Consider the following 15,926-nt stretch of genomic DNA (forward strand, 5'->3'; position numbering starts at 1 on the left):
GAGCTCAGGTTGACAATCGTTCAACTTTTCAGAAAGGTGCTGTTGACGTTACCGGCGCTCTTTTACAAATGTATGATATTCCCCGTAGTTTTGCCGCCTCTTTGTCCTATCTGATCTGGTAAAAAAAAGATCTAAAATTAAAAAAACATGCAGTAAAAAGTAACGGAGCAGCGTCTGTTGCACAGCAGCCGTTGTCAACAGACTGTTGCCAAAGAGACAGGATGGACGTGCAACGCTTTTCTTCTTAGAGCACAAACGCTTCATGCAAGTGATCTCGAGCGCACAGCCAGCTCAGAAAAAACGGGGGCCTAAATGATTTGAATATTATAACTCATCTTTCTGTTGTCTGTTAAAATTATATTCAGCTCCTGCAGCGATATAAATATCTCATAACGATGATGATGACTGCATGTAATAGCAAGTTAGTTTGACTGGAGGATAAATATTTAAAAATAACTGAAAAAATTTGAGTTAGATTTGTTGTTGTAAAATCGATGGTCCTATCTCTAAAATGAAGGACTAAAAAGCCCCAAAAACATCAAAGTGTGGATGTAGCGACTGTCACTGTCAGTAGAAGCCGCTCTATACGACGGTGGATCTATCACTGACAAAGCTTTTTGGATTTATCCTGAAAATAATCTAGTTGAGCTTTTTGCTAACAGCGGTGTCCCAGTGGTGAGGCTTCAGTGACCTCCTCTCTGTGACTGCATGATAATGTGTCTGGATTTAACGGTACTGTGTGAGTACGGTTCATCGCCGTGTGCTCCAGAGTTCTTACTCCTTAGCCAGGTTGACAGATGTGGGCTTGGCTCCGATAGGAATCCCGTGTTTGTGCAGCGCTTCGATCAGAACCTCCCGCGTGTCTTTGTTGTAGGAGTCAAAGTCGAAGACGTTCCGCACCACGTTGGCCAGACCCTCATCGGGAAATTTCTGCAAGGAGGTGGAGTGGAGAAAGAGAAGAAGAAGAGGGGGGGGGGGGGGAGGTGATGCAGGGCGGGAGAGTTGAGAAGAAGAATAGAGAAGAGGCAGAGAAGATGGAGGGAAGAGAGTCAGAGAAGAAAAGACCGTTATTATGATTTACGATCTCACATTGAGGTCAAAGCACGGACGCTCTCTGCATTGAGACTAACTATCCAGAAGGAAATTAATCTCCAAACTCGTTTCACAGCTCTGACACACAAGTTCAAAGGAAAGTCTCCCGCCTTAGTTATTGTGTTTGTGACATAAGCGGAGAGATTAAAGTTATATATTGCTTCAATAAATTGTCTATGCTGAACAGTAACCATGGCGATATGTTAGTGAGTGTACATTAAAGAGAGAGAAACAGAGATGGGGGGGGGAGATAGAGTCTGCTGGAGCAGACACACAGGCATCACGTCAAGTTAATAAAATGTCACATCATTCAGAGGACTGTAGTTTAAGTCCCCACGGCAGGGTCGAGGTTATTAAGAGCCCCTTCAGAGCATGTTTTTCATGGCATTCAATTAAAGGCTGTGTACTGCACAGAAACTTTAAGCAGTAAGATTTGGTTCTGAAACCATCTCCTGAGGTACAGTTGAGATAGCTTGATTTTTTTAAATGAAAAGAGGAGTTTGAGTGGTTTAAATCTCGCTCTAATTTTACTTTGATCCAGTAGATCGCTTCAGTTTGCAGATTACAGACTCAGATTATTAATCTAAATTTCTGACAACAAACTACCGTCTAACTACTGGAAGAAGCTACCTGTTGAGCTGAGGTGCATCACTACTGTCTCCACTACAATCCCCCAAGCATATATGAACAGCTACTCTTTGTGTGTGTGTCTAAAAATTGCACAAAAAGTAAGGAGATTACTTCTTTGTTGTAACAATGCTTCTCGAATCTTTTACTGTTGGAAAGCCTGTTTATTTTCCTTTTTAAATGGTGCCACATTCTTAAGGAACATGCATTTGTGGGATGAGCAGCAGAGCTGAGTATGTGGGTTGAGTACATGAAAAACTTGCCAAATCTTCTCTGCCAATGCCAAACAGCGAAGTGGGCGTCCCAAGAAGAAGACACCCCAAGAAGACCTGTTTCCTAACCCTGTCAGCACACAGGAACTGTAGGCAGTCTTCAACAGATTTGCAGGACGATATGGCCGACGGCCCTCTTACACATCGTCGTATAAGATTTACTGCCAAGAAGCATTGTTGATGATTATCTACCAAACACAAATGTCCTTACTTTTTGTGTGATGTTTATTGTGTGGTTATTGATGTTTGCTTGTTCCACTTGATCTGAAGATTTAGACCCAAGAGGAAAACAATTTAGATCTGGAATAGAAAATAAACCACCAGGACTTTTCTGCGGCCGCCATTTGTAAAGAATTATTAATAGGAACTGGTTTTGAATGGATTTGTCTCCCTCCATCACTTCATACAAACATCAGCATAAGATCTACAGTCCATATGTGTGTAATCTTCTTAGTGGAAAAGCCCTATGCTGATAATGAAATCCCGGTTTCCTGGGGCTTTATTAGGACCATAATTGGGCTTGAGGACCTACACAATAGACCTTTAAGTATTCTTTACTATCAATAACCAACCACCTATTCCCAACTGGTTACAATTGATTGATCTGCTTCCCTAGTAACCACAGAGGCACATTTATGACCTAATGTGAAATGATAATTAGGCCCCACCAATGCAGCCATCGACCAGATTATGTTGTATCTGTCAACGTGCAGAAGTGGGACGGCAGGAAAAGGTGGTCAGTGGGGAAATCAGACACATGAGGTCATCTCTGCACTGCAGAAATGATCTTCAGGAGCAGGAATCTTAGCCCCCCCTCTCCTCTAAGGCTTCTTCTTCATATCTCTCATTGGAAAATTTTCATCCACTAAGTGGTTAATGCTGTTTGCACTTCTAAAGACCACCACAACACCAACAAAATAAACACATGAGGACACTTCTGCATGCCGACGTTCACTTAAACAAGCTGAAAACACTCCTTTGTTTACCGACTAAAACACTGAAGACTAGAGGTGAAGATGATGATGGAAGCTATGAAGAGGAGGTGAAAATGTTCATGTACACTTTGAATCCAGAAACTTATTTTTATTCTTTTATCTGTGCACCTTGTTATGTGCTCCTCAAGATTAAGAATCCATTTCAATATTTCCAAGAGTGCGGCGCATGAGCGCGAAGCTGCCAACAGGTCAGTCACATTGATTCTGCAAAGGTGTAATATTGGTGTCCCAGTCAAATTGCATTTAATTGTTATGGAAGCACGGCATGGCACAGCTGGAGCTCCACATAAACACACACAGCGCTGCACTCCCCCACTGTCCTCTGGGGGATCACTTTGTCCCTCAGGTTGAGGGTGAAACATCACAGAGGTGTAAATATCACAGTTTGTGTGTATGGGGCTAAAGAGAGGGCATTTATGAGGCTGAGGGACGGTGCAATAATTGGAACTTATGACAGACAAGAAAGACAAGGGCAAGAAAAACTTAACTTTAGGCATCAAACTTTGATGGTTGAAGCAACAGAAACACCATCAGACTTCAGTCTCACTCTGAGAGAGGTTAGAAAGGTGTGTGACCCGTCTCTCATTTCATTTTGTTTTTGTACTTCTGTCACTTCTTGTGTGTACAGCGGATTCTAGAAATGTCTTGCAGGAGTGACCACCTGAAAATAAAAACTCTCCTTCCCCCGTTATATCTGACTTTTCTCCATTTATTTAATGTTGCCATTATGTTGGAGCTCTTTTTCCAGCCTAGCGTAGCGAGTCTTGGACTGGTCTAAACAGCTGCAGATTAAATATCCATTCTTGTGTTTCTGTGTTTGATGGGCTGTGTCACTGAGGGTGTGTGTGTGTGTTTGTCCTTGTTTGGAGCAGGGTCCCCCTTTCTGTCCCAGCTGTGCTCCTGCATTATTTAAGTATCCAGCAGTGCAGGATTAAGGTCACATAATGTGTATGAATTATTCAAAATAGAGTCCCAATCTGAGAAAATCTAAAATCTAAAAAGCAGTGTGAAGTGTGAAGTGCATGTACTCTGTGTTATGTTCGAGATCGCCCTCTTACCTGCAGGTGTTTGACGATGTTGACCACCTCTCGGGTGGAGTACGGGTAGGTGATGGTGCCCTGGTCGGCCATAGACCTCAGCTCTCCAAATGCAGCCACCAGCTTCTGCAGAGTGGCATCAGGGACGTCGGGCCCGTACTGTTTCAGCATCGCCAGCTCCGCCTGCGGCTTCGGATTGTCGACAGCATGGCAGCTAAAGATGTCCCCTGTTCAGAGGATAAACACTCGTCATCCTTTCCTGAAGTCATTATTGCTTCATTTTTATGAAGCTTCTGTGAGGAGGTTTGAACTGGTTTCAAAGCAGAGTAAAACAAGATTGTCAAAATTCTCAATACTTCATGTTTTTAAAACGATACAATCTCTCATATTTTAATGATTGCCAATTTCAAAAAAGACCAAAGCTTTAAAAAAAACCAACAACATCTTTTTAAAAAGACGGGAGTGTAGGAGAGGAATGAATCCATCAACAACTGCAGGCAAACGGAAACAATTCTGTGCCAACCTATTTGTGCAATAAAGACAGTCGGTACTGGGGCGCCTGTAGCCTTATGGACAGAGGCTGTAGTCCTCCAAGGGGGCGGCCTGGGTTTGAATCCCTCCTGTGGCTCCTCGTATGTCATTACCCTCTCTCTCTCTCCCTGATTTACGACTTTCCACTGTCACTCTAATAATAAAAGCAGAGAAAGCCCCCAAAATAGTCCCGATGCGTTGCCTGTGTCTTAGCGCTATTTAGAAGGTGTGCAGGAGTTTGTCTGCAGTTTATGATAATTCAAATCAAGAATTTACCCAATATGGTGCATAGGTTATCTTTCAATTGTAATTAGTATCAAAGTTTAAAATCCTCGTGTGACAATCCTAGACTTGAAATAATACTGGTGCCTCGTTACGGCCTTCAAAAGCATCAAGTGATTATTTCTTTAAGTTTTAATGCTTGTTATTGATCCCAGGGGGTCGGTGTCAGAGGAGACGATTCACAGCACACTAAAGAAACAGACTTTCTTTTAAAAATTTCCCAATATGTACTCAATGTGAAAGTACCCTTTCACATTGAGTGATACATTCGACCATAAAAAGACAGAAAGACAAGATTTTATGTCAGAAACTTTCACCTACATATGTCCAGGGACAGATTAGCAAAAGACATGAGACACACTGCTCTGTCCATAGGGGGCGCCAAAACCAAAACCTTGGTTCCTCACAGGAGCTTTAACAAATGTATCTGCCCAGTTCTTCATATGGTCACGCTAGAGTTTTCCCTCCAAAACCACAAGGACAAAACGACAACTGTTCGGTTCTAGCACTCGGCTGTACAGTTGAACTGATGTGCGGCACCTTTGGGTAAAGAGTGTAACCGCTGCTGCAGTTTTGACGAACCTGAAGAACTTTGAGAAACAGTCTGGCCTCAAATTTCAGGATTTAGTGACTGCGCTTATCAGTCTAACTGGAGAATACAGTCCTGCTAGGGTTGCTATGCTCCTCTGCTGCAGGGTGTGGGTGAGTATTTACCTAGAGCTCCAAAAAAGTCATTGCCCAGGAACGGAAAACCAGGTCTATTAGCCAGAACCAGCATCCTGAAGTCCGGGTGCATGACTATGGTGTTCAGTCTCCCGTTGGCTTCACGTGCATCTATGGAGGAGAAACAGTCACAGTTAGCACGAGGCATGACGAGGAAACAAAAGAGACACCCACATTCCCTGTTTCTGCCTCTGACGCTGCTCTATTTTTAACGCTGAATGTTTTGATTTGATTAGTTTAAGTGGCTCTCTCACACACCTCGGCTGCTCGTGATAGCATCATGAGAAGTCTCAGGTTTGTGTTTATGAAGTCTCAGGGTTGTGTTTACATTCCTCTGCAAAGGAAAATGCCTCACAGGGAAGGAGAAGCTGTCAGCAACTGGTGAGAAAATCTGCAGGTTTACAGTCCAGCATCGTCTAACATACTGTATCTACTGGTCCCCGTCCAGAAACGCTTTTATCCTAATCCTTCTTTAGTGGCCGGTATCTGTTTGTATTCTGAGACATCCAACCCTCATCTTCTTCATTTAAACGTCTTGCTCTCTTTATCTGGGACATGTCTGCTGTGTGTGTGTGTGTGTGTGTGTGTGTGTGTGTGTGTGTGTGTGTGTAGGAGTGTCTCTGTGAGTACCTGAGATGATTCTGCGTCCGTCGGCCAGAATCATCTCTCCGCTCTCCACCAGGGTCTTGAGGATGCAGGTGACGTTAGTTGGGGCTTTGTCTGCCTCGTCGATGACCAATATGTGACCCATCTTCACTGCCTTCACCTGCACGCACACGCACAACAAGACACACAAAAAAAAGTTATGAATATGGTATTAAGAATGCTTCATAGATTACTCTTAGATTACATAGATGACATAGATTCAGAAAACCAGTAATAACCTGCTTCTCAGGGCTGATACCACAAATAATTTACCTGTTCATTTTTTCAAAATATGACCTCATGACCTGTAGTTTATGTTAAAGCACTCATGAGGGGAAGACAATAAGGATGAAGCTCTGGGAGGGACCGTGCAACTTTCCATTTTTTTAATCGTTGCTTCTGTGAATAGGGATGCACCTTGATAATCAAAGTAGCGCACATGTTAGCTGTTAACTTTGCATTTGCCTCCCCCTTCTTGAGCTTCAACCTCTACAAATAAAGTTACACTCGGCTTAAAAAAAAAAACAGAATGCAAAATGTGTGTGTGTGTGTGTGTGTGTGTGTGTGACTAACTGACCAGGGGAGAGTCTTCGTACATGATGATGCCATCTCTGACTGACGGCTGCAGAGTCAAAGTCTGAACAGTTGTATCTCTGAAGGAGCAGAAAGCAGGCGAGGCAGGGTATTACACTGCAGGTATTCATTAAGTTTTCTACTTCTTGTTTCATTTCCATGGAGTCAAAAAATGTATAAAAATGAGAAATGATTAATGTCATGTGAAAAATCTGCAGACAAACTTCAAGGTATCACTTTAAAGTAAAAAGAAAAACCTTGTTAAGAAGATCTCAATTTTTATTTTTTTGATAAAAATAACTTCTCTTTCGTTTTTAAAATAGTTGATTGGTTCTCGAAAACTTGAAACAAGATCTTCACACCCAGACTAAGTTATCAGATATGAAAAAAAGAATCAAAATGAGAGATTTTGGTGATGCTAGTAGCCTAGTTGTAAGTGTGCGCCCCATGAACAGAGGCTAAAGTCCTCAAAAGCAGGCGGCCCGGGTTCATATCTGACCTGTGGCTCCTTCCCCGCATGTTATTCCCCACGCTCTCTCTCTGATTTATGTCCCTATCCACTGTCCTGTCTCTCCAATAAAGGCAGAAAAAATCTTTTAAAAAAAAAGAAGATAGATTTTCTTACAGTCGGTGGAAAAACAGAGATTGATTAATTGATTATTGTATTTCTGGTTTCCATGGATGCAGGGCCGGTTCTTTAACTCATTACGACTCAGTTAACAAAGATGCAGGTCTGTGAAAAAGGTTGTCAATAACACTAAAATTAAATTTAACAGGCCAACAAATAAACAAATACCATGTTTAATCATCTCCCGAAAACGTCCAATTCCCAGATTATGTCCAGAATTATCCGTCGTTCTCTTTCTCTGAACGTCTCTCTCTCTTTCTCTCTTTCTCCTCGATGTCTGAGTGTGACCCAGGAGCTGTCCCACTTTCCTACCTGGCCGACTGCATCTCTCTCTTTTCTGAGCCACATCTCTGTAGGCCTTTAAGTCACAGGCTCCCAAAAGCCACACGCACAGTTCTTCTTCTGCCCGGCTCTAATATTAGCTGCTGCTGCTGCTGCTACGATAGCTAACCAGGACACAAGCAAGCTCCGCTCCACTTTGACTTTCATTAGACTTTGAAAAACTACTCTAAAACGCACAGAGTCATATATTTTGTTGTTTTTTACAGGTGGATGTGCCGCTGATGTTGCCACTAGTAAAGAGTTTTCTCTTCAATGCATCGCTTTAGTGCTTAATACTTCGGCAGGTGACGACCTTTATTGGCATTCTGTTTGTTCTCCCGTCACAGTTGTCGACACGTGAACCCTTCCTTCCTTCTTATTAGTGCCAGGATCAATACGAGACCCATCTGCACCTCTGATTGATCTACACCACATTGGACAGCAGAACTGATTTCACAGCACACAACACTTGGATTTATGGATGAGCGACTCTGACCTACATTTTCCTGAGGTGTAATCGGGTGAGTATTTATGGAACTAACGAGGACTGCTTCACACGGTTCCTCTTTTATTTGGGCACGAGGAGCTCTTGTTCCTGTGTAGGATGGCCTGATTTACTGAGAGCGAAAATAGTCTCTGACACCCTTAGATTGAGAACGCTAACGCTGCCAGGGAAGTGAGAGAAGACTGTGCCTCCTCCTACTGACAAACTTAAAAAATAAACGTGATTATTTCTCCTGAAAAGCATCATGATTCGGCCTAAACATGATAAAAGGGGGGCTGCTTTAAATAGTGATAGCTAGGGCTGAACATGACTCAGATGTTTTTCTCTGCAGAATCAGTCAGTTAGCGTGAAGCTTTGACGTCATTCTTTCTCTTTAGTTTGGTTTCAAATCAAACTCCAACATTGAGTTATAATGATAGTATCTTGTTTTAGCTGTTGTCAGGATATTTAACATGTTCAAGTCACTTTATTATTGTTTATTTGTACTTAATATTAAGCTACATGATGGATTTTAGTCCGCTGTTTAGCTTGTTCTAGCAGCAGCAGCTCAGCCAGCTGTCCCTGAAACCCCACTGAACAGTGTAAGGGAGCACTCACACCAGGCGATCCGTACTGTGCCCGAGCACGTTTGACTAGTGTGAGTGCTCTGTTCAGTGCTCAAGCACGGTACACTTCCTTGACCCTGGCACGTTTGGAAGAGGTGTGCTTCGGCACGGTGACGTTAATGCACAAGCACATATACACAACGTGAAAATGAATTATAATCGATCCAAGCTCTTTAATATGGAGAAATCTTGGAGTTTCCTGGCTGTATCTGACTAAAATGACTCAAAATAAGCCACAAAGTCAGTAAAATGTAAAAATGTAACGAGGGCCCGACCCACATGGGATTTTTAGGGCCGATACCAATATTAGGGAGAAAAAACATTACGATACCGATATGTCGGCCAATATCTTTCTTAGATCTATCTTCGATCACAAAAACCCTGTGAAGTTCAGACTTTAGGGTAACTGTTCTGAGAGGACGACGTGGCAGCTTAAAAGAAGACAAGTGAAGATATTGACAGATAGATGTCAGTCGACTCAGGGGCGCAACATGTCACATTTAGACGCCACAAAGGGCTTAACCTCATTCTGAACTTTGAGGCTCGTAAAAACTAAATATCCCTCATGGGATAATGGAAGCTGAAATGGTGAACTTTTCTGCCCCCGGTAACAGCTCTTATAATCCCTCTCCATGAAAACATGAGCAGCTGAAATGAAGTCTTGTTGAAAAGAACCTTTTGTTACTTTTTTATGAAGTTTGAGACCCAGAGTGGAGAAAAGCAGACTATAATGAAGCTGTCTGGAGAGGCTCAAAACATCGCAACAAGAAGATAAATGTACGAGCTGCAGCGATCGGGGTCCTCGCTGATTTTAAGCATTTGAGCGTTTGTTGTTAAATAAACTGGATAATTATACAGATCGTGTGGGGTCCTCCTCACCTGTGCAGCTGGAGGTATTCTCTGGGTCTGTTCAGAAGGTGCAGGAACCGGTCCACTATCTTATTCTTACCCACGCCCTGCAGAGGGACACAAAAAACACAACAGTCAGACACCAGCAGGATTCAATAAAAATCCTCCCTGAAGAGTCACTCCAGTATATTTGAACCAAGACTACCAAAAGGGTTTGGAACTAGTCCAGACAGGAAGTGATTTTTTTGGGCCTTTTGACTTCATTAGAGAGGACAGTTGAAGAGAAACAGGAAGTGTTGGGAGGAGAGAGAGAGTGGGGGGGGGTCATGCAGCAAAGGGCAGAGGTCGGATTCAAACCCACGGCTGTGACGAGGACTATAGCCTCTGTACATGGGGTGTGACATAACTGCTGGGCTATCAGCGCTCCAGGCAAAGCACAGTTTAGATTGATACCTGTCCTGATACCATGGCAAGAACAAAAACATCATATGCACCCAATATTGGGTCTTTTCTTTATTTCTGTTGTAAAAAATAGAATGCAAACTCTTTCACTCTGTCTCAATTGCACAAATATCTTGGCAACATTTCATACCTCCTGATGACCCTGATGAAGGCCACAAGCCGAAACGCATTGGTCTAATTTGTTAATCGAGTTGATCTTCATAGTACAAGTGCTGCTGGAGCCGTCTGACCTCGTCAAGCCTTTCATTCTTCATGCATAGTCAGTGAAGTTGTCCAAGAAAATCCAACTCTGCTTCTTCAACATTTCATACCTCTGCATCTATAGATTTATTTATTTTAAAGCTTCAGTATTTTTTTTTTTTATCATCTTTTTTTTTTTATTATTATTTTTTTTTTAATAAAAAATCTGTGTTCGAGACGCCATATTCAGTTTTTAAGTCAATGAATGATTTGGGTTGTAAGTTTTTATTAAACAAATCTCTAAATTGTTTTATGCCGAAACTTGTCCATTTACTTATATTAATTGATGTTAAATGTTTTTTCAAATCAGGATTTTGATGGATAGAAGAATACATAGAAGTATAGTTAGTGAAACCAAGTGTCCTAATACAGTCTTTCCATGCTAAAAGCGTATTGAAGACAGTGAAGCACTGATCCATGTTTTTTATCCTATTAAATTGTTTTATAAATATAAGGGAGTCCAAAGGCAAGGGATCAAAAATTTGGCCTCCATCTGGACCCACAATGAGTCCTGTCTCCCCAGTGACCATGATATTAAATTACGTAATTGAGCTGACCAAAAGTAATACTGGAGGTTGGGGAGACCAAGGCCCCCCATGTTTTGTGGTTTCATGAGGTTTGTGAAACTAATCCTTGGTTTCTTATTGGACCAGATAAATTTAGAAATGTCTTTGTTTAAAGGTTTAAAAAATGCTGAAGATAAATAACATGGTAACATTTGGAAAAGAAAGTTAAATCTTGGTAGAACATTCATTATTATAACATTTATTCTTCCTAACAGAGATAATGGTAGAGTTGACCACTTACATAAATCTGCTTTTATCTTATCTATCAGAGGGGTGTAATTCTCTTTGAATAGATCGTCTAATTTTGGTGTGATATTTATTCCAAGGTATTTAAAGCCACCAGGCGTCCATTGAAAAGGAAAGGACCTATACATGTTTTCTGTTGGAGTCATATGCAAGAGGCAAGCATTAGATTTGTTAAAATTGATCTTGTATCCAGAGTATTTTCCAAATTGTTTTATTGTACTATATAAATGTGATGTTGAGTTTTATGGATCTGTTCTATATACAATTATATCATCTACGATATTTTATGTTCGTTATCCCCCATATCTTTAATCCTTTAATGTTTATATTGTCTCGTACACATGATGCCAATGGTTCAACCACCATTGCAAAAAGCAAGGGTGACAATGGGCACCCCTGTCTTGTCCCTCTGGTCAAAGGAAAGTACTCAGAGGGGGCACCATTAGTGATGACGGCCGCTTTGGGGTTTTTATAAATTGATTTGATCCATTCGATGAAATTAAGGCCCACATTAAAACTATGAAAAACAGAGAAAAGGAAATTCCATTCAACCCTATCGAAAGCCTTCTCCGCATCTAAGGATAGAAGCAGAGAAGGCTTCCAGGAGTTGTCCAAATTATTTATTGTATTCAGAAGTCTCCTTATGTTGTCCACAGCATATCTCCCTTTTATAAAACCTGATTGATCCGGATTTATTAATTTAGGTAGATTAGATTTGCGTCTGTTTGCTAATAGTTTCGTAATAATCTTATAATCATGGTCAAGAAGACTAATAGGTCTATATGAGGAACACTTTTATTATGACAGAAGTGATTAATCATTGGCATAAAAATTGACTGAAGATCAGTCCAGAATTCTTTATAAAATTCGGCTGTAAAACCGTCTGGCCCTGGGCTTTTGTTTGTCGGCATTAATTTAACTGTAGCCCAAACTTCTGCTTCTGTGAATGGCGAATTAAGGTGTTGTTGATCTAATTCAGAAAGTTTAGGTAAATCCATGCTTTGGAGATAATTATCCAATTCTTCTTGAGAGTAACTACTATCTGATTCATAGAGTTTGTTATAAAAGTCATAAAAAACTTTGTTGATTTCTTTTGGGTTATGATTTGTCTTATTGTCTTCTGAGCGAATTGCAGATATAACCGTTTCTGATTGCTCTTTTTTTAGTTGATGGGCAAGCAATTTACTTGGTTTATTGCCAAATTCATAGTGCTTTTGTCTAATATAATTATTATTTTTTTTGGTAATTTCCTCTGGCCATTATCAGTTGTCCCCAATTGTACTCTGTGGTGGTGGTCTTATGGAGTGCCTCACATCTACCTACTTCTCTATCAAGTTCTTGTCTTTGCTTCCTTTCTTCCCATTTTTTAAAAGAAACATATGAAATTATTAGTCCCCTCAAAGTGGCTTTTGCAGCTTCCCAGATGATATTGGACTCTATTAGGGGATCATTATTTTCCCTTATGTAATTGGCAATCCACCCTTGCATTTTGGATTTAAATTATCAAGAAGTATCAAATGTCCATCAGTTAAAAATACATTTTTCATATTCCAAATGAATAGTTAAATAAATTCTAGCGTGATCTGAAATTATGATTGGATTTATTCCACAATCTTTTACCATATGCATGTATTTTGAGTGAACAAAAAAATAATCTATTCGTGAATATGAATTATGGACATTTGAGAAAAAAGTATAGTTTTTAACATTATGATTTTGTTCACACCATACATCAGTGAGGCCACATTCTGCGCATAAGCCATTAAGGACCTTTGAGGATTTGGAGCTGTAGCCTTTAGTTTGATTAGATTTATCCAAGGAAGGATCCAATGTACAATTGAAATCTTCACCTATCACTCCAAATCCTTTACAGTTTTCATTAAAGAGCAGAACCATGTCAGACATGAATGTTGGTACATCGATATTAGGGGCACAGACATTTAAAAAAGTTACTGGTTTTCCATAGATAGAACCCGATATCAAAACAAATCTACCATTTGGGTCTGTAACTGACTTTTGCAGTTTGAATGGGATGTTTTTACTTATCAAAATAGCTGTTCCTCTACTATGAGTTTTGTATGAAGAAAGAAGAAAGCTTCAGTATTTTTTAACACCATTGATTGTACCACTTTCAAAAAACTTGGTATCAAAAAGTATCGAAGCATCTAACATAATGACAACCAGAGACATACAACACGTCCTTCCACCCCTTTACTCCTCACTCGGACCCTGCCCATTAGGACCTGAACAGGGGGCACAGAGGGATTGCTACATGCATAGTTATGATCATATCAGATGTGAGATAGTCGGGTTCGATGGTGACATTAGAGGGCATCATTAAAGCTGAAGTTATAATTCTTCCCGCACAGCTCAAAGAGGACTGACATGTGAGGCAGACTGCTGCAGAATCGAGATAAACCTCTTTCTGTAAGAGGAGGCTCTGTTTATTATTACATGACACCAAACAAGGATTATAATTAGACCTCTGTGGAGGAAGGCTCTTTTCTGGAGGTGAATTTAAAGTAAAGCAGGAAGCTCATGCATTGATGCCACTTACCTGGTTTCCCACCAAGAGGAGGTGCTCTCCTAAGAGAAAGTCTTTCAGCATGTCCTCCATCACCATCATGTGCTGCAGAGATGAACAAAGACAGACATTCAAATGACAAATAGCTCAGGTGTTACGATTACTTTCATGAACCTACATGAGTGGACTGAACCCAGGTGGGCTTTGTGGTGAGTTGTATTTCACATATTATAGAAAATAGAGCTGAAGCTACAAGGATACAACTTCTTTAAATAACATCGATAAAAACAGTGGAGGAGTTTGGTTTGTCCTCCATTCTGCTCTCAATGATTTTTAAAAACAGAAAACAGGTCATTTGATAAGTAGGGCATCCTCCTTCCTCTCATATGATCTCGCCCTCTTCCACTCTCATTTCAGTCTCCGATACAAGCCGAGCAGAACGAGGATGCAGAGAGAGGGAGTGGGAGCGAGATTCATTTGGGTCAAATTCCGTCATTTAAAATTTACCCGAGGATGTCAGAGTGTCATTCTCCTTCTGTGGTTCCTCCTCTAAGCACGATGGTTTTAGTCACCGTTTGGTTAAGAGACCAAAAGGATGAGGATGATCAGACAGAAACAGAGATAGGTATGTTCATGTTTCACCTGGTAAAATGTTTCATCTACTGTACACCTGAGGGTCAATATCTCCAAACCAGAGAAGAAATACCCGGATGTTCACTATTTTTAAGTATGATTCTTTTTTTTTTAGTATGCTTCTAGGCTGGCCATACAAAACTGTCCCACAATGCATTGCAGCTCTCAGACTATCCAATAGTGGAGCTTGCAGTCCAGCCAACAAATAAAAGCAACCGTACTGTACTACATTTCATATTCAATGTTGTCAAATTATATTAAAAAGACTATGTAGCTGTTTTAGTAATGAACAGATTTTTATTGTTGTTGAATTCTATTTACGGACCAACTAGCTTGATGCTAGCTTATACCTCACTAACGGCCAGGTTAGCGTGCAGTATATCCTGTTTGTATTGTTTGAGTGTTTAGCAGGCAGTAAGTTCGCAAATAGAAATATCCTTCAGAGAGAAACTTTTAACTCTGATAGCACGAGTATGTTTCAGAGCCCCCACATACGCATCTGTTACCTGAGCTTTATAAAGCATGATGTCATATATCTATTAATAGATTTAGGATATGTGCTGATATTGACGTCTTGTGACCTTTGCTCTATTTCTTTAACGATTTCAGCTTCAAATTGGCCGCTGATGTTCAATAAAATCTTCTGACTGCAAACACACTTTGATTTCTCATCAATAACAGCAGTGAGTGATCAGGCTCTGTGTACAGGCGGAGCACTGGTCAGGAGAGTGCATCTCTGTCGCTCCAGTGTTTCTGAAACGTCCCAGTAGGAACAACAACTAAGACTGGAAAATGTCAGCAAGTACCAGAACTAAAAGGAAAATCCCTGGTAATGAAAAAAGATCACACACGGAGAGTATAAATTAGATTATTGACCACAAAGAAGACGAGGGGGGGTTGAAACTGAGCGGAAAATAACGGGATCAGAGATGTCGTCTTTATCCGTTTTTGGCCTCAATTGCAGCAACCGTGCTCTGAATATCGTTTGTCGAGGGAAAACATGAAGAGGGTGTTTTCAAAAATGAGAGAAAACAAAATAAAAACAATGGATTATTCTTATTATTGTTTCTAATCTGGATCACATCCTGGAAATGTCTTTTTTTTTTGGGCAGCTTTTAAAATTAAACAAGGATTTTCTAGAAAGCTTTCGTGCTACTTGTAATGAGGCAGTGCAATACGGCAGGCATTTGTTTTACAGTATACCACTGAACTTCAAAATGCAGTTTCAGTTCAGATAAAATATGTTATTCTGGAAGTAGCTCTCTTTTTTTTTACCCGCTGTTGACCATGCCAAATACTTTTGTGTCATGCCTTAGGGGGCGGGAGTATTGAAGGGGATTTTGTTTAGTTTCATAATTTAGTATGCATTTTGAGAGTTTTTTATTTTTCCTCTTCTTTCAGGATATTAAATCTCCTCGGCTTCATGGTCCCATTATTGTTGTTGCACTTTTTAGGATGCGCAGGGTTGGGGGGAGGGGGGGCAAGGGTGTGTGGTTCATGTTTTATGCACAGCACCCCCGGTTGGTGGTTGCTGACACGTTCAACTCAATGTTATATGTATTTACTTTAA

General features: G+C 40.7%; 1 protein-coding gene across 1 annotated transcript in view; it reads right to left on the bottom strand.

The window, feature by feature from the left end:
• vwa8 (von Willebrand factor A domain containing 8) overlaps positions 1-15,926 on the bottom strand; it is a 77,691-nt gene that overhangs the window by 36,608 nt on the left and 25,157 nt on the right. Inside the window, exons 20-26 of the mRNA XM_061053645.1 lie at positions 13,757-13,828; positions 9,716-9,792; positions 6,782-6,857; positions 6,190-6,325; positions 5,551-5,670; positions 4,045-4,250; positions 779-930 (exon numbers count right to left, since the gene is read on the bottom strand). Coding sequence (XP_060909628.1) covers positions 779-930; positions 4,045-4,250; positions 5,551-5,670; positions 6,190-6,325; positions 6,782-6,857; positions 9,716-9,792; positions 13,757-13,828 — 839 coding nt within the window. The remainder of the gene's footprint in view (positions 1-778; positions 931-4,044; positions 4,251-5,550; positions 5,671-6,189; positions 6,326-6,781; positions 6,858-9,715; positions 9,793-13,756; positions 13,829-15,926) is intronic.

This window comes from Labrus mixtus, chromosome 13, assembly GCF_963584025.1.
Source record: "Labrus mixtus chromosome 13, fLabMix1.1, whole genome shotgun sequence".
Taxonomy (NCBI): Eukaryota; Metazoa; Chordata; class Actinopteri; order Labriformes; family Labridae; genus Labrus; species Labrus mixtus.